Raw genomic sequence first — 22,995 nt, forward strand, 5'->3', positions numbered from 1 at the left:
AAAATACCTCGCAGTTACAAGACTCAATAGTCACTGTCTGCACATCTGTCCTTGAGTTGTAGAGGACAGAGCGGGACAGCTCACATGAGGCTCGTTGACACGAGCTGCGCCTCGCCTGTAAAGGGGACGAGAGCCGGGGGACGGGGGACAGAATCCGCTCCCAAGTCGGACAGTTTCCAGATGTTTCCGCAGCCTTCAGGCTGGACAGGAAGTGACAGGAACACTGTGGTCCGATTTAATGAAATGTTATCAGACCCATATATCAGCTGGTCCACAGTCTCTAGTTGTTTTTATTATGACAGAGTAGCTCTCAAAAAGCTCTACATGTGATCTGTTGCTGATTTTAATAAACAACAGACTGGAGATGATCTGTAATCTGAACAGATTTAGTCTCTCTGACTTCTAAACGTCACTATCAGCCTCACAAATGTGTTCTGGACAGAATACGCCTTCAAATTAAACTAATAGCAGTTAAAATCCCTCCAATTCAAAATCCATAAAAAGTTTAGAAAAAAACGTCATAATGTTAAGTCGATTCAGAACCAATCAGCTGTTAGATCAGCTGAGAGGCCGGCGTTTCCCAGCATGCTCTGCTGGGTCCGCCTGGGTCTTACAGTCGGTGAAAAGCAACTGTGCTGCCTGCGTCTCAGAACTGAGTCCACTACGGTTCAAAGCAGAGGGTTAAAACTATTTACATGAATGACAGGACGACCCCTTCAAAGGGAGGGAGCGTAATATGTAGTCGTAGCCATGACAACATACATGCTGTTCAGAAGATAGAGTTTCTGCTGGTCAGCCTTCAATGTGGAGAGAAGATCAGAATATAACAACACAGCTATCAGGGCATGAGGAGGAGGAAACAGCTTGGCTCTGAAACATGTTCACAACGAGGCAGTGTGAATGCGCTGGTGAGATTTAAGGCTACTACTCCGAGAAAAGGTTTTCCCACATTGTTCACAGCAGTACGGCTTCTCTCCAGTGTGAATGCGCCGGTGAGTTTTAAGGTGACCACTATGAGAAAAAGTTTTCCCACATTGTTCACAGCAGTACGGCTTCTCTCCCGTGTGAATGCGCTGGTGAGATTTAAGGTCACCACTGTGAGAAAACGCATCCCCACATTGTTCACAGCTGTATGGCTTCTCTCCAGTGTGAATGCATTGATGTCTTTTTAGGTGACTCTGCTGTGTGAAAGCTGCCCCACATTGATCACAGCTGTACGGTTTCTCTCCAGTGTGAATGCATTGATGTCTTTTTAGGTGACTCTGCTTTGTGAAAGCTGCCCCACATTGATCACAGTTGTACGGCTTCTCTCCAGTATGAATGCGTTGATGGCTTTTTAGGGTACTCTGTTTTGTGAAAGCTGCCCCACATTGATCACAGCTGTACGGCTTCTCTCCAGTGTGAACTCTCTGATGAATGTTTAAATTCCCTTTCGTTGTGAAGGTTTTGTCACAGTGCTGACAGCGGTGATGTTTGACTCCTCTTCCTCTCCGTTTCTAGACAGAAAAACAGAGAGTGAGTTAGTGAGGTGCCGCTGTAGAGATCTATCTTAAACTAGAAACTATGTCCACTTTAGAGCATGTCTGTGGAACATAGTTTGACTGATGAAATACCTTTCCTAATTATCTGCCAACATCCCCATTATGGAGTTGCATTATGGGAAATGTAACATCCAGTGTTTGTTAGTTTTTGATAAACTACTTTTGATCAATTCATGTCTGGCCTCCCTTTTTATTGCCAGCTTTAGCCAGGCGGTAACACATGGGGGGGGGGGGGGGGGGGGGGTCATCCAGGATTTTTAGTGCTAGGCTAGTTGTGAATGTAACATTTTCCCACAGATTTTTACATTGCACTTGTATCTGTAGGGGTTATCGTGTTGTCTTTATGTTGCTGGACTAGGTCTACTGCAGTAAAGTAATTTAGAACCATTGTCCCTGGTAGACATTAGCAATGAGGGGCACCAGTTGACCTTTGACCTTTTATTTTAGCTCGTTGTTGCCAAATCAAATTTCTACTTCCTGCTTCTGTCGAGAGCAGTCGTGCTTTTCCTACTCTCCCCCTCTTATCTTGGCTTGCTTCTATTTTTTGTCGTGTGGAAACTTCAATTTTTTATTCTGTCCCCACTGCCTGCTGTTTTCCTGGAAAACATTCAAAATGGAATTGGTCAGCTGGTCACTCAGCGCTATTGACAAGATTTTCTTGCTCAGGCATGCTTCACCGGGTGAGCCGACCTGCCCCAGTGGGACATTTGCTGCAGGCTACGCTCACGATTCGTGGGAGAATTGGCAAGCGGTCTGCTAGGATGTTTGTCTGTGGAGGACATCAAGGGTTTATGGATAATTGGAATTTTGTTAGAAGGCGCCTTGATCATACACAAAATTGGTAAGACAGCCGGCAGTAAATTTACCCAAAAGCTTTCTGAGGAACTTTAACTTTAACCCGTTTGTGCCGGATGCTTCGCGCCGACACATTACATCTACCGCCGGTAACTGCGTTGCACAACTCTGAACCTCCTGCCGGCTGCTGCGTGGCGCAAAGGAATCATCCAGCACTTCATCATCATCATCATCATCAACCACATCCTCCCTCCAAAACTCCTCACTATCTTCCACCTCAATGTCACTGCCCTCGCTGTCTAAATCCTCCTCTGTCGGAGCCATTTTCTCGCTCGTCTCTCAAGAATTCATAAACAAACGCACATGTATGTCTGGTTGATTGACGTGATTTTCAGCAAACTACGGTACATTTTGGTGGTCACGTGGCTTTAAATAGCCAACAAGACCCGCCTCATGTGTATTTGAACCAATGACAGTGCGTTCTCTGCTGCACGCGTCATGAAAAGACCGACGAATACAAAACGCTGCGCCACGCAGCAGCCGGCAGGAGGTTCAGAGTTGCGCAACGCAGCAACCGGCGGTAGATGTAATGTGTCGGCGCGAAGCGTCCGGCACAAATGGGTTAAAAGAGTGCTTTAATGAAGTGAACGAGAAGCTGAAGGAGAGGGCTGATCAGAACGATGAACTGTCTCCTAACATCTCCGACCGGTCTGCGGAAGCGCAGAGGAGGGTTGACGCCATCGGGGCCCAGTCTGGGGAGTTGCTCCGGGTAACCACCGGACGGATAATGAAGGTAGAAGGACTGGAATTCACTACATGAACTGGACTCACGTATGACGCTGAGGATGAGAGAAATTGACGGACATTGATCCAGACGAATGCTGCCTAAATTAGATTAAAATTATTGTCTTTATGCCCCCCCACCCTTCACCCAAGGGGGAAATCAACTTGCAGCTGGCCTTACTATCTACTCCTGCACACTGGCTTATCTCTCCTCAAGGACAAGGCTGAATTGAACTGAACTTTCTGTAACAACACAGACAGGCTGACGCCTCATACTTCACACACACTCACCATCTTACCCACACCATACACACCGCCCCCCCCCCCTTTGAATTGACTGCCTCAAACCTCTCTTGTTTTTTTCACCCTCCCAAGTCACCTCAAAAAATCCCTTCATGTAACCACATGTACTGTTGTGTGGTGCATTATGTTGTTATGTATTGTATACTATGTTTCTGTCTGCATTAATCCTTTTTGGGAGAGCGAGTGGCGGCGCTTTAAATAGCTGCGGCCTGGAGGCTCCAAAAAAGCATCATATCACTGTGTATCTCTGCACGCTGCTGAGGATCGTACGTAATATTGAGATTAGATTTCTGGGAGTCTTCAGTCTGGAGTAACCTCTTTCCTTCACTCACCTCCTCCTTCTTCCTCTTGCTCCCTCGCTCCTCTGAGTCTCCCGAGGCCTCCCTGACACCTTTCCTCTTGCCCTCCTCCTCCTCCTCGTGTTTCTGCATGTACTCGGTGATAAGGTCCAGGTCCAGGTGGTCTTGCGGCTCCCATGTGTTCTCCTCACTGGAAAGGTGAGTGCAGACAGAAGAACATCTCCTCACACTTTGTTTTTAGACAATCCATTCTCACTCTAATTCATCATTCCTATTAGTCCTTTTTTCTATTTCTAAGGTTATTTGTGGGTCTGCAACTTAAGAGTCAAAATACCAAACCTTCAACTTTGAGGACGTGATACAATGCTGACATTTATTTGCAATATGTAAATATATTATATATATCAGGACCAAGAACACCAAGTATTAATATTCTAGACTCATACTTACTCTGAGAACCCCTTCCATTTCAGCAGAAACTCTACTCTTCCCTTCACCACTCTGCGCTCCAAAACCTTCTCCACCACATACTCCTCCTTCTCCATCTTCACTGCTGCTGCAGTCTGCTCCTTGTCCTCCTCCTTCACTGTTGCAGGTTGCTCCTCCTCTTCCTCCTTCACTGTTGCAGGTTGCTCCTCCTCTTCCTCGTTCACTGCCACTACCGCTGCAGGCTGCTCCTCCTCCTCCTCCTTCACTGCTGCAGGATGCTCCTCTTCCTCCTCCTCCTCCTTCACTGCTGCAGGTTGCTCCTCCTCCTTTCGTGCTACGGTGGCCAGCATGCCGTCTGCTGAGGACTCCTTTGGTAGACCCAAGGGGGAAACATGCAGAGATAATGATACAAGGGTTAGAAGAACTAATGGGAGGTGTGAGTGAATTCTAGCTGACCAATGTTTTACTAGATTCAGATCTTCTGTTTGAATGGAGAGAATGCGAGGGCTGATGAGGGGACCAGTCCATAGGACTTCAGAGTGTCAGGTATCTCCTGCATTCAAACTTAAAGAACTACTCAAATGTAAGCCACCAAAGTCATTAAGTGGAGCTCCACGCTACATGCACAGTAGCCTGGATTTTCTTTTTTTTTCTTTTTGTTTCTTCTCTCTGTGTTTTTAGGAAGTGGTTGAGTGATGTAACGCAAGTCTTTTTTTTTTGCAGATGTGAATAGAAGACCAGTTTCATCAAGTAGAATATGGCAAGCCATATGTTGTTAACATAGTTACATTCTCTGCAAATCTTTCCTCAGAAGCTCCAACTCTGCCTTTTAATATAATTGTACAGTAAGGCCATTCGGTCAGTAGGGGGAGCTGCAGTTGGTGCCGTTTCATTTTGGATGAAGTTCAAGATCAACAGGTGGGCTGTTTACGGTAGAAAGAATACAGCTACGGCCAAAAGGTACGCAAAAATTCAGCTAAATCTGACTAATATAATGACATTTTTGTTATACTTTCAGCCAGGAAAACACGTTCCGTTCTCGTGGAGTTTTAATTCAAATCCCCATCTGTTTCCTGAACTGAACTACTCGTTTTGGTGCCTAAATTTAACTGTTTTGTCACCGTAGCTGTATCCCTGCCTCAACCACTGTTAAAGCGCCATTCTGACAATATGTATTTAGATCACTTTCTAAATGAAAGCGTTAAATAGCGTGTTAAACATCGGCCCGTAAAATATGCCGCAACGTTCTCTCTAAAAGGGCTAACGTCAAGGTTTCATGGTAATCACAATGATTTAAAAAATATTTACTTTTAACACCAAAGGTGCAATTTTATGCCGCCCTCTCTTTACTTCCTACTTCCATTTTCAATTAAGATTTTTGTAAACTTACCACAGATGATTTGGCAAAGTAATGACTGGGAATATGGCAGCTTTCAGCATGTCTCACATGTGCTCTTGGTCATCATGGAAGTTGAGAGGTTTGAAAAATACTAACATATAAAACATTTTAAATAGATAAAATCCTGAATTAATCCCACGTTGGGAACATTTTCAGTGATACTGCATCAAAGGGAAAGTGCAATGACAAACGCATCAGTTAAAATGAAAGAATAAAGCAGTTAAAACAGTTAAGGACAAAGACAGAATGTTTAATAACAACGTTTTCACAGTATTGCAGGAGTTATTGATATTGCATAATAAGGTGTAGATCAAGGGTCTCAAACTCAACTTACTTGGGGGCCGCTGGAAGTAGAGTCTGGGTTTAGCTGGGCCGCATCAAGTATTCCAAAAAAACCCTCTATTTCTTCAAAAAAGGGCACGGAACTGCCGGTGCTTTAAACCCCTAGATCTGATATGGTTGGTGCATTTCACAAACACAGACATCACATTGTCAAACCTCAGGCATTTGCCACAAAGGGTACTTAGCTAGCTTGACAACGGTTACGCCGCTGTCACGAGACTACGGTAGCCCATAAGTGACATGCGCAATGACAAAAAGTTTCAGAACGCGCGGGCCGCACTAACACTTAACTTTGATGTCAAATAGGGGGCCACAAAATATCATCCCGCGGGCCGCAATTGGCCCCCGGGCCGCGAGTTTGAGACCCAAGGTGTAGATAGATTCTGGTTACAGGCTTTTAATTTGCATCATACAAAACCCTAACATGACAACATACCTGACTCTTTTCATTTGTTGACAGGTTTATACACACACACACACACACACACACACACACACACACACACACACACACACACACACACACACACTACTGTAGTATGATGTCCTTCATCTGGGCATTGCCTTCTCTCACAACTCCTGCCCACGTCTCCTGATCTTCCACTATACATCATGCCAACATAAAACTGACAAACTATGTGAAAGCTATCAACAAATAATGCTCTTTTGTGAGGATGTAGTATTTTTTGTATTGTATATACTATTGTTTTGCAATGAACACGGCGTATTCCTGACATTTTGTAGAAGACGGTGGATGTTCTTAGCAAGAACCACTTATCTAATGAGGGATAACTAGTGAAAGAAACCAGCAAACACACAACAACCAACAGTGTACCAAAGTCACCCTTACTTTAAACATGAAACAGAAAAGTAACAATCAAAATAATTGTGATATTGATCTCAAAGTCAAATGAGTTTCAAGATGTCCATCAAACGCGTGTAGGTTTACGGTCAATTTATCTTCAACAAAACGTAAAACAAAGTTACGTGATTGTCAGTAGTTAGCCAACAAAAACGGTCACCATCTAATAACTGATGTTTTATGACCGCTGGCACTCCAAACCGTTTTTAAAATTAATTGTTAACCAGATTTAACGTTCATGCCGAGTGTAGAGAAACTAACCAGTCTTACGAACCTGTTTTACAGAGCTAGATAGTGCCATTTGGTGATAAGCCGGGTAAAAATAAAACCTTCTGAACACAACGTATTAAGTACGACCGTTAGCCTGCAATTAGCCGCCCCCTGGACTTCACCTTTTAAAAATAAGATTTAACGTTAGCTAGCTAGTTTACAGATTAGCTAACGCTATATTCCGAATTTACCTTGCCATTTGATTTGATAACAAGTCTTCAGCTTCATGTTCCCAGTTGAGGTTTCACTTCCATTTAAGCCAACAAAAGAAAACTAACGGATACAAGCAGAGTATGACTGAGGTAGCTATGACACTCGGTTACCTAGCAACAACGTTAACGGATATCGGGTAACGTTCAATTATGCCTAACGTTAACGTTAGCTAACGTTTATGGCCTGTGTAACGTTATGGTTGGTTAGCTAGCTAGTCAAATTAGTAGCTACATTTGGTAGAATAGGGGTATTTTAATTTTTAAATGAACGTAAAAGGGCGGCTAGTGCAATGTTAGCCCGATCTTAAGGCTTTAAAGTTACTTTAAACCATGACATGGCGTAGCTAACTTAGCTAGTAGCTAAAACATCTTGTTATTTGTCAGATGAACACCAACTTCCACATGCAAAAGCGTCAAAATGTTGTTTTAGCCAGCGTTAGCTGCGTTAAGATGACAGAGTGCTTACCATGGAGTTTAACAGCAACGAAGCAGTCGTCCCTCCTAACCCTTCGTAGACTGGCCTAGCTAGCTCCGTGTTGCTGTAGCTTAGCTAGCTCCGTGTTGATGTAGCTTAGCTAGCTCCGTGTTGTTGTAGCTTAGCTAGCTCCGTGTTGCTGTAGCTTAGCTAGCTCCGTGTTGCTGTAGCTTAGCTAGCTCCGTGTTGCTGTAGCTTAGCTAGCTCCGTGTTGCTGTAGCTCAGCTAGCTCCGTGTTGTTGTAGCTTAGCTAGCTCCGTGTTGTTGTAGCCTAGCTAGCTCCGTGTTGTTGTAGCTTAGCTAGCTCCGTGTTGTTGTAGCTTAGCTAGCTCCGTGTTGCTGTAGCTTAGCTAGCTCCGTGTTGCTGTAGCTTAGCTAGCTCCATTTATTTGTGGGCTAACGTTAGCTTCATGTAATGTAGAATAAGCTGTAGGTTAGCTCTCTAAACTTTCCAGTAGCTAGCCTAAGACGTGGGAACGTGATGAATATGTTATTAGAGCTGAAAGGAAGAGAGCGACTTGCTGAAGTTCAGTGTCCACCCTGCTGTTGAACGGGTAAATATGACCAGCTGGAACGGTACTCACCACCGGAGACTCTGCGGTGCGTTCAGGTACACAATCAGACGCAGGACAGCAGAAACGTTACAGTTGTGTTCCTATTGTGAGTCCAAAGCGAGCAAAACTCTGTACGGACGATTTATATCTCCATAGCAACAACAACAACCCGTCCACCATCAGAAGAGAAGTGTGCTCCACGTGTATTTACGTTTCCACCAGACGGTGACGGCATGTCCCGCCCTATCCTGGCTTACTCCGCTCTGATTGGCTTACCATTGCATTCTTTCCGCAACCCTAACCAATCACACTCCTGTCTACATGTCTTAACGTAACCAATCCGACCAACAAAGGCAACGTGCACTAGCCAATCAGAGACAGAGTAGAGCGGGCTAGAACGTCTCCATCCTAGGAAAACACACACACACACACACACACACACACACACACACACACACACACACACACACACACACACACACACACACACACACACATTACTATTGTTCCATAGTGTAACCAGGTTGTGATCAGCCTCCAACATTACCTGCAAAAACATAGCAGCTCCAGGTGGATCACTACTTAAATCCTTTCAGCGATGTCCTGGTTCAGGGATAAAGAGAAGATAGATATCAGATGCACTGACACTCAGTAACTAATTAGTCTTTGGCTGGAGATGATTATTGACTTCACGCAGAGAAATGAAAACACAACCGCACTGGAACTCTTTTATTTAATTATTATTATTCCTAATGTCCAACCATGACTGTAACACTCCCATCTACTAAGCCAACATGTCGTGTAATAACAACATAAACTCCATGTTTAAGTGTTGCTGCAGCAGTAGTCCCTTCAGTGTAGTGGTCCACATGTACCGGGTTGGAAACAGGTTCTGTTAAATTCCTGCATGAATGGGACCAGCGCCGTCTGCTGGCGTCACCTTCACATCGCTGCAGGGCTGAAAGTTATGAATTCTGGATATGAATATATAAATATGCAGGTAACTGTTATTGAATGCGATGTTTACTTCTATGTGTAAAATGTGATGTTAAATGAAGATGTCCAGTGTTGATGTAGGAGCTGTATTCTGGTGGTGAAGATATATTTGATAAACTGTATTTCTACTCTAGGAATGCCTTTTAGGAGTTGAGGATTTTATTTCATTTATTTTACATTTTACTGTGAAATAGAAAAAGCTTTATAAACCATTCTTGTTCTACTTCTGTTAAAAATACTGATTCCACTCTACGATCCCAGTTAAGTAGTTTAATAAAAACCAGGTCCTGGTAACTGCTGTGGGCTGGTGTCTCAGTCCAAGATGTCAACGTGCTGTCCTGATCCGGTCTGGTGTCCCTAGATGCAGACGCAGTTTCACACACACACAACACAGCGAGGCTGTCCCGTAGAGGACGTCTCACACAACCCAGACCCAATCCTCCAACTCCAGAGGAGGAGAGACCTCATCGAAGATCAAAATGTTTACCACTGCTGAAAAGTGTTGAGAATTAAAATTACTCAATTAATACAAAGTGGTGTAACCTGAACTATTGGTGTCTGATTAATAAATGAAAATAGGAAACTCATACTTTGTGTTGTGACAATTATTGATCACATTATCTCTACTTAAGTTTTTAAAGACCATCAGATTTAGGGTGGTTCCACCAACGTTCCACATAGTACCAGACGTAAGAGAACATCAGAGGAGGAAGATCTTCAGATTGGTTTCAGCTTTTAGAAAATGAAGTCAAAATGAGAATTGTTGACTTTATTCTCCATATTTCAACATTATTCCTGATAGTTAGAATACGCTCAAAATTCACTGTAAATCCTAATAAGTTCACAGAACTCATATATTACTTTGTAACAGATTACACAAAAATATTTTGGTGATGTTTTTAAAAGTTTTAAGTGTATATAAAATAAAAATTACATTTACAGTTGCCTTAAATTACTTTAATGTTATCTTATAGTTATATAGAGTTATTCACTCAAAATTCTCAATATTTTTCAACTCATGTGGTAAATACAATCAAAATTAATTATAAACTGCAATTCTGATGTCGGCCCACCACACAATTAAAATCAGATAATAATGTTAGAAAACATGAAAGTGACAATTTAACAACTTTTATTATTTGACACAATGTGCTTTTTAAAAGGCACGAATCAAAGGAGCTCATTTAAAACGAAGTGCTTGTCCTAAATTAAGACAAAAGGAGATTTAGACTTTGATTTCTTTCAACTTTATTCTCAAAATGCAAAAGACAACAACTTCTATCTCTGATTTATTGTTTTATGTCTGGCACTAATACTGAAAGTTCAACTTATTCTCAACAATAAAGATCATCCTCGACTGAAATCCAACTTGTGTGTAAACCAGCTTTCTGTTCTCACTGCTTCCTCAGGCCCTGTGTTCAACACCTGCTTTATTTTACACTTTTATTCTACAATCACATATTTACACATTTCTTGACTCATAAACCATCTTACAGAATTCATGAAACCAATAAAAAATGGCCAAAGTGACCAGTAATTATCCAAAAGACTTTTCACACAAGATAGAACCATCCATTAACTTTTTCTACCCGGTATAACAAGGACACATACTGTGTTCTGGAGACATTATGGATGGAATAGGCTCACTCTTAAATGAAGCTTCATCACACAATCAAATATTCAGCTATATGTTTTCTGGGGCTGCACATCAAATACTAATAAATGTGGATCTGATTACATAATCAACACATTAATTTGATGCATCATGACACACGTTATGTAGACGATATCTATTTAAACCTCTGTTAAACCCACAGACATTTATTATAACTTCCAGAAGAAATCAGTTTCTAAAGACACTAAATATGTCAAGATGAAGTTTGATTCAATTTGGAATGAATTGCTGCACATTTAACATATGATAATAAATGGAATAAAATGTAAATCAGTCACCACAGGAAACAGATTCTGTAGAAAATAAGATGTAAAATATATGAATATGTATATTTGTTCCCTTGATTGAAAATGAATCAACACCTGAAATGAGATCAGTGGTTAGTTAGGAGTTTTAGTTCAGGAGGCAGACACCATCTCCACATTTAAGAGTAGGCTTAAGACTTTCCTTTTTGATAAAGATTATAGTCAAAGAGATAACTGTTGTTGTGATTTAGCACTATGTAAATAAAATTGAATTGAATATTGTTAGGGAGTGAGGAGTTGCAGCGTCCGCCTAATCAGGCCCACCTGCTTCTCGTCATAGTTGCCAGATTTATCTATCATATAATCAATAATATAATAAAACTACAGGGAGGCAGGGCAGACAGCGCAATCCGGTTGGGGAGAGTTCTAGCCCGAACAGGCTCCTCTCTTTACCCTGTCTCTCTTGGTTATGCTGTAATAGTTTTAGACAGCTGGGGACTTCCTTTTATACACTGAGCTCCTCTCTCCTCTATCTTTCCATCTTTTCATTTATGTGCATCCATGTCCCAGAAATGCTTGTTACTAACCTAGCTCTGGGGAGTCATTCCCCGGAGTCCTTATGTTCTTCTTTTCCCCAGCATGTTTCCTCGGATCAGGGATGCCCCAAAATCATGGTAGCAGCTGTTGCCATGTTCCCACTACATGTCCAATGTGCGATGCCATGTTACATCCTGCTAAGCTCTGCGGTGCCCTGCAACGTCCTGCTACGCTTTGCGGTGCCCTGCTACATCCTATTGTGCCTTGTAATGCAGCACAGTGCCCTGCTATGCCATGTGCTACTACAAAGAACGACTAAAAACTATTACTTTTTGTGACTGTTATTGCCACTCTTCATTCTAATCCCAACCGGTCGTCAGACACTGTCTACAGAGAGCCTGGGTCTGTCCGAGGTTTCTGCCCAAAGGGCAGTTGTTCCTCGCCACTGTCGCACTGTTGCTGCTCTGGAGGAAACTACTAGAACTGTTGGGTCCTTGTAAATTCTGGAGAGTGGTCTAGACCTGCTCTCTCTGTAAAGTGTTTCGAGATAACGCTTGTTATGAATTGGTACTATAAATAAAATTGAATTGAATTGATTAGTTTACTCTGACAGGAGAGATGATCAGAGGGGCAGAGTTTTTACCACCATCATTAAAACAGGGATTGAAGTATTGGAAGAGTTTCTCAGTGAAGGAGCAGCCAGTAAAGGAGTAGATAAGAGCTGCAGCATCTACGTCATAAAAGGAGACCAGACCCTCCTCATAGTCCACAAACACCCCCACCTTCTGAGGAGGAGACTTCAGAGAGAGAAGGACTGGAGGGGCAGCAGCAGCTTCGTACTCATTTCCATTTCTCAACACTATCGTCCATAAACCTTTCTGAGGGCTCAGTGTGATGTCTCCCTTCCGGTTGATTGACTCTCTGGCCACTCCTAAATCCCATTTAGTCTTTCCTTTAACTTGGACCTCAAAGTAAAATCTGCCTGAAGAGAAACTCTGTTTTCCTAAAACACAAACACACTTAGAAAATCTCTCTGGGTTGTCTGGGAGATTCTTCCTCACATCACCATGATTCACTTGTTTACCATTATCAGAAAGGATGAGTTCAGGATGTGCTGTATCAGGATCAAGAGTCACATCCACTGCATACTGCTGGACCCTCTTCAGCTCGGCTTCAAGCAGCTTCTTCATCTCTTGACTGAGCTTCTCCTCCAGCTGAACCACAGCTTTCACCACAGTCCCCTCATATGATGATGGACGGACGCTGACCTCTGTCCAGTCCTTGGTGGGTGGGGGTGGTTGGATGTTTAGGGACTGGACCCTCTGGAGAAGATGGAGGTGGTCTTCAGAGCGTAACATCTGCTCCACCTCAGTGCTTCTCTTCATCAGCTCAGAGATTTCCTGTTCCAGCTCTGTGATGAAAGCTTCAGCCTGTTTTTCTGTTGTTTTCTGCTTCTCTTTGATGGTGTTGATGAGCTCATTCAGGCCTCTCTCAACAGACTCCATCAGAGAAGTGAAGACCTGAACACCTTCTGCTATCTCTCTGTCTGCATCTTCCTCACGGAGGACGACTGAGTTTTTTATCTCCTGAATCTTCAGTCGTCTCTTCTGGATCATCTGCTGAATTTCAGCCTCTGTCTTCCCCAGCTCTGCCTTCTTTCCTTCATATTCTTCTTTCAGAGGAACAACATCATGTGTCTTGTGGTCTAAAACAGTGCAGAGCATGCAGACACATGTCCGGTCGGTCTTACAGAACAGCTCCCGAGGTTTATCGTGCTCCGTACACATCCTGCCTTCCAGGTTCTCCACAGGGTCGATCAGCTGATGTCTTTTCAGACCTGACATGGTCAGATGAGGCTCCAGGTGAGTCTCACAGTAGGAGACCAGACACACCAGGCAGGACTTCAGGGCCTTCAGTTTGGTTCCAGTGCAGACGTCACAGGGAACTTCTCCTGGTTTGGACACTTGTTGCTCTGAGCTGCTGCTGCTGGCTTTCTGTTGAGCTGACTGTCTGAACTGAGTAACCATCTCAGAGATGAAAGTGTTGACCCTCAAATCAGGTTTTCTGATAAACCGTTCCTTACACAGGGGACACAAGTACCGGTTTTTAGTATTCCAGTGTTCAGTGATGCAGTTCTTGCAGAAGTTGTGACCACATGGTGTGGAGACAGGATCAGTGAACACATCCAGACAGATGGAGCACAGAAACTGATCTTCAGACTGCAGATAGTTTGCAGCAGCCATATCTACACACAGTGGGAATAAAAAGAGAAACATTATATTCAAAATCTGTGAACAGACTGATCTCAGCCTACAGCCTACGGTTACTTTAGCAACAAGTAACATCATGCATCCATAACTCTTGATCACCTTGATACCGAGTTCACTCTCACCAAACTGGTCTTATGTCTTAGTGGCAGGTCCAAACTGGTCTTATGTCTTAGTGGCAGGTCCAAACTGGTCTTATGTCTTAGTGGCAGGTCCAAACTGGTCTTATGTCTTAGTGGCAGGTCCAAACTGGTATTATGTGATAGGCTGAATCACATTTCTTCTACTTACCCCTACCCCTTACCCCTACCCCTTGGCCCTTGAAACCAAGGGGTAAGGGGTAATGGGGTGAAAACATACCCCTATGAAATGGGACACCACTTGGTGACATCACCATACAGAATTGATCACAAACTTCCAAGATGGCGTCTGTCTATTGATTGTGTGGGTTTGGACAACAGTGTCATATGCTTATGCATATGGTTATTTTATGTTCACTTTGGTGGCGCAGAGGCAGATGTTCTTATCTGTGTAGTACTTAGGTCTGTTTGCAATACATATGTGTATACACATGTATCATGTATACATACATATACACCATGTATACATGGTGTGTTGTATATCTGTTTCACTTATCACCGTTTTGAATGTCATTGATGTTCAGAAAAACATTTTGTTAACAAAAATTTGCCAATAAATTAAACATAACAGGCAAAAACGTTACATAAAATAATGTTACAGAACCATTATCAACTATTAGAACCATAACTTACATGTCACACACATAAAAAGGCACTCATATGTGTAAAACTAAAAAAATACAAACAAGACCACAAACAAACAAATTAACTACAGCTGTCTGCATGCCAGTTGGCCAGTAACCCCCCCCCCCCCCCCCCCTCATATTTCATCAGTGTCCTATATGAAAACCAACCAATACAAATGATTACAATAATACAGTACCAATGCAATAATGAATGGGTACAACATGAACATATGAATTAGGAAACGTCTGCTCGTTTTCAGCCCCAAAGTGGACCAGCTGCTGTGTCCTCCTGTGTGATACAGGACGGTATATGTAAAGCACGTAGCAATGTATCATAGACCGTTATTATTAATATACATATACAATTTATGCGATGTATACAGTCCATTCTAGGCAGAGAAATGCAGGACTGTTGTGCCAATGAAGCTTCATGACACAATGAAATATTGTGCCGTTCACGTTAGCGATTAGCGATTAGCGTTAGCATAGCAAGCAAGCGATTTATAAAAAGTTTCAGATAGGAACATGGTTGCAAGTATGTATGCACAGGACTGCATAGACCACAAAACAAGAGTCTCGTAAATTTTGTATTCATCTGTTTATTGATCCCCAATGGGGAAATTACAATTTACACTCTGTGTCCACACTTTGTTAGTATCACACAGTCCTGAACTACACACACACACACACATGCTCAGGATCTATACATGCACTAATGGAGAGATGTCAGAGTGAGTGGGCTGCCAGCTGAACCAGCGCCCTCAGCAGTTGGGGGGGGGGGTACGGTGCCTTGCTCAAGAGCACCTGGCAGTGCCCAGGAGGTGCAGTGGCATCTCTCCAGCCACCAATCCACACTCCGTAATTTTTGGTCCATACGGGGACTTGAACCAGTGACCCTCCAGTTCCCAACCCAACTCCCTACGGACTGAGCTACTGCCACCCAATACTTACATTTATGCATCTCTCTGGTCAATGTATATCGCTAACCCTCGTTTTCAAGCATGCTGGCGTTCTCCCTAGATTTTTTTCATTCATATGGTTCCTGGGGCCATACACCCCTTACCCCTCGATCACAAAAAGAAACGGGACACCACTAGGTCCCGCGTGAACGCGCAAAAACAAGGGTAAGGGGTAAGGGGTAGGTGTAAGATAAAGAAATGAGATTCAGCCTTAATGACAGGTCCAAACGAGTCCACTTCATTTGACATCAAGGTAAAAATATTTATGAGTTAATATTTATGACTTAATTACACTCTAATGTGATGTCAACACATAAAGCTAAACTGTTTCTCTAAGCTTGATAAGATGTCAAAACCCAAACATTTCCAACAATTCTGACTTAGCGTTCAAAGTGTCATAATTTACCAAATGAGACTTAAAGCTATAGTTCGTAGTTTCAACTGCATGTATGATACGCCAATTCATATGACATTATTGTCGTGGTATAAAGACGCATGCTCACTTTTTAGCATGTTTATCAACGTTGTTTAGCCTCCATTGACTTACATTACCTTAAGATACGCCGTAGTGAGTAGCATGAAAAGGTGTAAATACGGAGAAGCCCCTGACTGCAGACCCGCAGACCTCAATGTGGGCAGGGTTAAACGTTGAGGGGGCGTGGTTAAACGTTTAACTCTCCAGCCCATTCTCCAGCATTTGACCCTTTCATTTCATCGTAATATCAGAGTGAATTCAGCGTAAGCACCCACGCTTCGGACAGCCCTTTTCAAACAATAAATAGTGTGAGTAAGTGTGACTTCAACCTGCCTAAGGAGCTGCTGGTCCACTTCTACACAGCCATCATCCAGTCTGTCCTCTGCACGTCCATCACTGTCTGGTTTGGATCTGCCACCAAAAAGGACCGGAGCAGACAACAACGGACAGAAGATAATAAAACAAAGAAGGTTAGCTCCATGGTATAACACTGAAACTCGCAAATTAAAGCAAATATCGCGGAAACTTGAGAAGATCTGGCGCTCCACCAAACTGGAAAATTCTCGTTTAACCTGGCAAGATAGTCTTAAAACGTATAGGAAGGCCCTCCGTAATGCCAGAGCAGCGTACTACTCGTCATTGATAGAGGAAAATAGGAACAACCCCAGGTTTCTTTTCAGTACTGTAGCCAGGCTAACAAAAGGTCACACCTCTACTGAGCCAAGTATTCCCATAGCTCTTAGTAGTAACGACTTTATGAGGTTCTTCAATGATAAAATTATAACTATTAGAAGCAAAATTCACCAAGACCTGCCTTTAACTGGCTTATCTCTAAACTCAGGAACCTTAGAAACAGCTGTAAAACCAGATACATGTTTTGACTGCTTTGCTTCACTTGTAATATTGCAAAAATCAGGAATATCCTGTCTAAAAATGATGCAGAAAAACTAGTCCATGCATTTGTTACTTCTAGGGTGGATTACCGCAATTCTTTACTATCAGGCTGCTCGAAAAAGTCCATAAAGACTCTACAGCTGATCCAGAATGCTGCTGCACGTGTTCTGACGGGAACCAGGAAAAGAGACCACATCTCTCCTGTTTTAGCTTCTCTGCATTGGCTTCCTGTGAAATCTAGAATATAATTTAAAATCCTTCTTCTCACCTACAAAGTTCTTCATGGTCAGGCTCCATCTTATCTTAAAGAGCTTATAGTACCCTACAACCCTAGGAGAGCACTACGCTCCCAGAATGCAGGGTTACTTGTGGTTCCTCGAGTCTCTAAAAGTAGAACGGGAGCCAGAGCGTTCAGCTATCAGGCTCCTCTCCTGTGGAACCAGGTTCCAGTTTGGGTCCTGGAGGCAGACACCATCTCCACATTTAAGAGTAGGCTTAAGACTTTCCTTTTTGATAAAGCTTATAGTTAGGGCATAGAATCGAATATTGTTAGGGAGTAGTAGTTAGTCACATAGTTGTCAGATTCATCTATCATATAATCAAGAATATAATAAAACTAAAGGGAGACTTGGCATACAGCCCGATCCGGTTGGGGAGAGTTCTAGCCCGGCCAGGCTGGAGCTCTCTTTACCTTGTCTCTCTTGTTTTGTTGTAATAGTTTTAGACAGCTTGGGACTTATTTTGATACATAGTTAGGGCATAGAATCGAATATTGTTAGGGAGTAGTAGTTAGTCACATAGTTTTCAGATTATCTATCAATAATCAAGAATATAATAGAACTAAGGGAGACTTGGCATACAGCCCGATCCGGTTGGAGAGTTCTAGCCCGGCCAGGCTGGAGCTCTCTTTACTTGTCTCTCTTGTTTTGTTGTAATAGTTTTAGACAGCTGGGATTTATTTTGATACACTGAGCTCCTCTCTCCTCTATCTTCCATCTTTCATTTATGTGCATCCATGTCCCAGAAATGCCTGTTACTAACCTAGTTCTTGGGTTCATTCCCCGGAGTCCTTATGTTCTTTTTCCCCAGCATGTTCCCTGGATCAGAGAGGCTCCAAAATCAAGGTAGCAGCTATCGCCATGGTCCCCTCCACGTTCTGTGATGCCATGTTCAACTGCTACACTGCGGTGCCCTGCTACGTCCTGCTACGTCCTGCTACGTCCTGCTACGTCCTGCTACGCCCTGCTACGTCCTGCTACGTCCTGCTACGTCCTGCTACGTCCTGCTGTGCCTTGTAATGCCGCACCAGCGTCCTGCTATGCATGAACTACTACAAAGAACTGCTACAAACTACTAATTTTTTCTATTTTTGTTATTGCCACTCTTCATTAACCCCCCGGCCGTCAGACACCGCCTACCAAGAGCCTGGGTCTGACCGAGGTTTCTGCCTAAAAGGAAGTTTTTCCTCTCCACTGTCGCACCGTTGCTTGCTCTGGAGGAAACTACTAGAACTGTTGGGTCCTTGTAAATTCTGGAGTGTGGTCTATCTGTATAGTGTCTTGAGATAACTCTTGTTGTGAATTGATACTATAAATAAAATTGAAATTGAAATTGAAATTTATGCTAGCTCCAAGTAATCTGAAAGTGTGGACATTATTTCCATTGATGGACAATGTTACAGTCGTTGAGTGCATGGACGGTCTCTGAATCATCTGCAACCAGGAGATGAAGGAGAGCTCAGATCCACAACCCCTAGCACATCTTTGTTTCTGCCCCCCCAGGACTAGCGCGGCTAGCGAGACCAGTGCAGGTGCTAGTGCCGTGACTCGCGTGTGGATGATAGCCTGTAGATCTGTCTTCAGTGTAGATCTGTCTTCAGTGTAGATCTGTCTGTCTTCAGTGTAGATCTGTCTTCAGTGTAGATCTGTCTGTCTTCAGTGTAGATCTGTCTTCAGTGTAGATCTGTCTGTCTTCAGTGTAGATCTGTCTTCAGTGTAGATCTGTCTTCAGTGTAGATCTGTCTTCAGTGTAGATCTGTCTTCAGTGAATGAGCCCGCAACTCAACCAGTGGTCTTCTATTTTAGCGAGTTTTATTGCGTAGGACCGCCAGATGAACAGTAAGGTGTGTGTGAAGGCGATCTATCTGTATTGTATTATGTCGTTATATGAAAAATATGGATTAAAATAATCGATTCTTAACGCTACAGAGTTGCAGGCGCGTTTCTATGTCAGCTGTTACTGTTGACAAGTTTATTTCCTATTGTTAAACATGTTTATAACATGAATTATGACATTAAAGTAACAGCGTGTCTCGGTAGGAAATAACTCCAGTCTTGTTTTACATGGCAGACGTTATCGTTGATTCAAACTGTTGGGCAGTGTGGTTGAAAACTTAAAACAATTAAACAGAATTGTGAAATATTCTTCCTCATGTTATGAGCAGAACTAAACTATGTTTTAGGGAACAAATAAGGAGATGGTGGTGCAAAGTTCTCCTGGAAAACTTTCTCATGACGGAAGTGTCTATAAAATTATTAAGGCTTCACTTTATATTTTAACATCAATTGTTTCAATGATAATTATATTACATGTGTTGTATAATGCATATCATTGACTCACATAGCTCTAAAGAGGAGATGGCCAAAAACAGGAAAAGATGACGTGAACATCAATATTTCATTAACATTTTTACTGTTTGTCTGCTTGTTTTAAATTTAAATGCTCAATAGTTGTTCAATATTTGTTGTTAAATTAAAAAACAAAATAGTATGATGTAAATGAAAAGTAATATCTGCATTATATCTGATCTCCAGCAGGGGCTCCTCCCTCACTCCTCTCTCTTGTCTAAAATCACCACACCCCCAACCAGGATGGCTGTGCCCGTGACAACAACCTTGACGACTCATACCGTCTATGAGTGACGTCACAAATGTGCTGTTTATTAAAATTCCGTCTATGACTTTCACCCAGTAGACCGGGGATCTAACCCTAATTACATGGAAAATGGTGTGTATGTGAACACCTGATCTATACCGAGTAGACATACACGCACATAGCTCCAAATGCGTACAGATAACACGCCACTTGGCTTAAGAAAGTTGGCGTTAGTAAGTGGAGCACTCCCCCCGTAAGTTTGAGAACTAAGCTTGTCTAATGAAAAGACAGAGTCCTTATCTGAGAGGCCTGAGGGCTCAATGGCAGGAGCATCTGGTCTGGACTGGGACAACCCTCCGTTTGCCAGCTGGCATTTTGCCAGATTCTTGACTGAAGTTATTTACTTGGCCCTCTTTGCCCATATTATGATTACCCGGCTCCAGTAACTGACGGAGACAAACTGCAGGTTTCAACTTGTCCCTTCAGAAACCTCTGGATGTGGTTTTACTCAGTCTACAGGTCAGGACTAAATAACCCTAATATTAATAAGGATCTTTTGTCTTGCTGTTGAGGACGTGTGTCCACAAATCAAAACCAAGACAGATTTACACTTTTGATGGGATGAAGGTTGTGAACACACCTGTCAATCAAAGCAGCTCTCGTTGTGACACTCCCTCATATCTCAGCAGTGAAGTCAGCGGAGATTAAAATCTAACTGTTTCCTGGTGCTGATTAAATCGACTCAACTGAACATAAAAAGGCTCATTTTGGCCAAAACGTCCCACATCATAGAATAATTACTGAGTTACTTCAGATCTTACAATAGTGCTGAAAGAGATGAACCACTGCTCTCATCTTAAAGTAGATCATGTAGCCCAAATCTCCCACATGATAGGCGAGTTTCTCCATCAAAGGTTGTGATGTTACCTGTTAAAGTCCCGTTCAGATGAGGTCAAAGAGACGTCGTCCCTTCATCAGCAGACACTGACAGATGCTGCTGCTGTCTGTCTTCATCTGACTGACATCCGTCACATCACCACACCTTGATATCCAGAAGGTCATGTGACCTGAGAACAGGACCCGGTCGGACCTGTAGGGCTGCCAGTCAGCGCTCTGATTGGACAGTTTTCAGGTTCATTATGTAATGAGGGAGGAACAGTCTGACCTCATAACAACATGTACACACCTCGAGTTTGGAGCAGAAACATAAAAAAAATAATCATCAGACAACCAATTTAAATTAATTAAACTTTAAGACATACACAAGATTTCAGAGTACACAGTTTGCTCAGAATTTAATCGTTTTAGTCACGGTGTCAAAAAGACACGTGTAATGGGAAAATAACATTTAAACATGACTTCATATGTCCTTCTATAATATGCATGTGTTATTATTAATCATATATTTATTCCCAATGCTTTTCAGGTTGTATGACTCCATTCAACTCATTCTGTGTGTGTCCTCCCTGAAGGACAGACTGCTAGTCTCTGCATCGTCTCTCCAAGGACAATGCCATTGAGTCTGAAGGAGACATAGCATAGACATAGACATCATATATACATTTTAAACCAAAAAACGAATAGTGGGTCATTTGGTTTTTACACTATATATCCTGCCTGTCTTTTAAATGTTGTAGCGAACTGTATTTTTCTCAACAGACGGGCCCATCTTATGGCCGCAAGTTCATGACTGGCTATCTGACTTCAATGGGAGTGCACGCCGGAGAATGTTAAGTTGGGAAAATCCCCAGAGAGATTCATCAGCCATACCACAAATTCTGACGCCAGGTAAGTCATCTGCTAAGAAGGAAGTAGGCCTACAGTACATGATGTTGCATGCATATACTGCAAGAATTTCTTTGATGTAAAAATGGTACATAAATATTCCGGGGTCAAAATATGAAAAATGTCTTCAGGGTGCTCGTAATCTAAATCCCATCCCATATAATGCGGAATATGTGGGCCATAAAATTCCCCTGGACCAAAACAAGAAGCTTGTGATGTTTTGAATGACATATTTTCTGTGCAATGTACACTACCGTTCAAAAGTTTGGGGTCACCCAAACAATTTTGTGTTTTCCTGAAAAGTCACACTTATTCACCACCATACGTTGTGAAATGAATAGAAAATAGAGTCAAGACATTGACGAGGTTAGAAATAACGATTTGTATTTGAAATAAGATTTTTTTTACATCAAACTTTGCTTTCGTCAAAGAATCCTCCATTTGCAGCACTTCCAGCATTGCAGACCTTTGGCCTTCTAGCTGTTAATTTGTTGAGGTCATCTGGAGAAATGTCACCCCACGCTTCCAGAAGCAGCTCCACCAGTGTGATTGGTTGGATGGGCACTTCTTGGTACCATACGGTCAAGCTGCTCCCACAACAGCTCCATGGGGTTCAGGTCTGGGGACTGCCTGGCCACTCCATCACCGATAGAAGACCAGCTGCCTGCTTCTGCTCTAAATAGTTCTTACACCATTTGGAGGTGTGTTTAGGGTCATTGTCCTGTTGTAGGATGAAATTGGCTCCAATCAAGCGCTGTCCACTGGGTATGACATGGCGTTGCAAAATGGAGTGATAGCCTTCCTTATTCAGAATCCCTTTTACCCTGTACAAATCTCCCACCTTACCAGCACCAAAGCAACCCCAGACCATCATATTACCTCCACCATGCTTAACAGATGGCGTCAGGCATTCTTCCAGCATCTTCTCATTTGTTCTGCATCTCACAAACGTTCTTCTTTGGGATCCAAACACCTCAAACTTGGATTCATCCGTCCACAACACTTTTTTCCAGTCTTCCTCTGTCCAATGTCTGTGTTCTTTTGCCCATCTTAATCTTTTTCTTTTATTGGCCAGTCTCAGATATGGCTTTGTCTTTGCCACTCTGCCCTGAAGCCCAGAATCCTGCAGCCGCCTCTTCACTGTAGATGTTGACACTGGTGTTTTGCGGGTACTATTTAATGAAGATGCCAGTTGGGGACCTGTGAGGTGTCTGTTTCTCAAACTAGAGACTCTAATGTACTTATCTTCTTGCTCAGT

General features: G+C 42.7%; 1 protein-coding gene and 1 pseudogene across 3 annotated transcripts; both read right to left on the reverse strand.

The window, feature by feature from the left end:
* Positions 1-724: 724 nt before the first annotated feature.
* Positions 725-22,995, reverse strand: part of LOC116684617 (zinc finger protein 420-like) — a 52,665-nt pseudogene continuing 30,394 nt past the window's right edge.
* LOC116684615 (E3 ubiquitin-protein ligase TRIM21-like) lies at positions 12,279-22,966 on the reverse strand. Of its 3 annotated transcripts, none has more exons than XM_032510135.1 (4): positions 22,962-22,966; positions 21,644-21,646; positions 19,144-19,150; positions 12,284-13,962 (listed from the first exon to the last, which is right to left on the reverse strand). In XM_032510135.1, exon 4 carries the CDS (start codon positions 13,958-13,960, stop codon positions 12,314-12,316), a length of 1,647 nt encoding a protein of 548 aa, XP_032366026.1. In that variant the 5' UTR covers positions 13,961-13,962; positions 19,144-19,150; positions 21,644-21,646; positions 22,962-22,966; the 3' UTR covers positions 12,284-12,313. The 3 variants fall into 3 exon arrangements, with proteins under 3 accessions (XP_032366028.1, XP_032366026.1, XP_032366027.1); XM_032510136.1 differs by lacking the exons at positions 19,144-19,150; positions 21,644-21,646 and adding exons at positions 15,024-15,026; positions 19,771-19,777 and having other exon boundaries at positions 22,962-22,965; XM_032510137.1 differs by lacking the exons at positions 19,144-19,150; positions 21,644-21,646; positions 22,962-22,966 and having other exon boundaries at positions 12,279-13,369; positions 13,628-13,962.

The sequence above is a fragment of the Etheostoma spectabile genome, unplaced genomic scaffold (assembly GCF_008692095.1).
Source record: "Etheostoma spectabile isolate EspeVRDwgs_2016 unplaced genomic scaffold, UIUC_Espe_1.0 scaffold00019357, whole genome shotgun sequence".
Taxonomy (NCBI): Eukaryota; Metazoa; Chordata; class Actinopteri; order Perciformes; family Percidae; genus Etheostoma; species Etheostoma spectabile.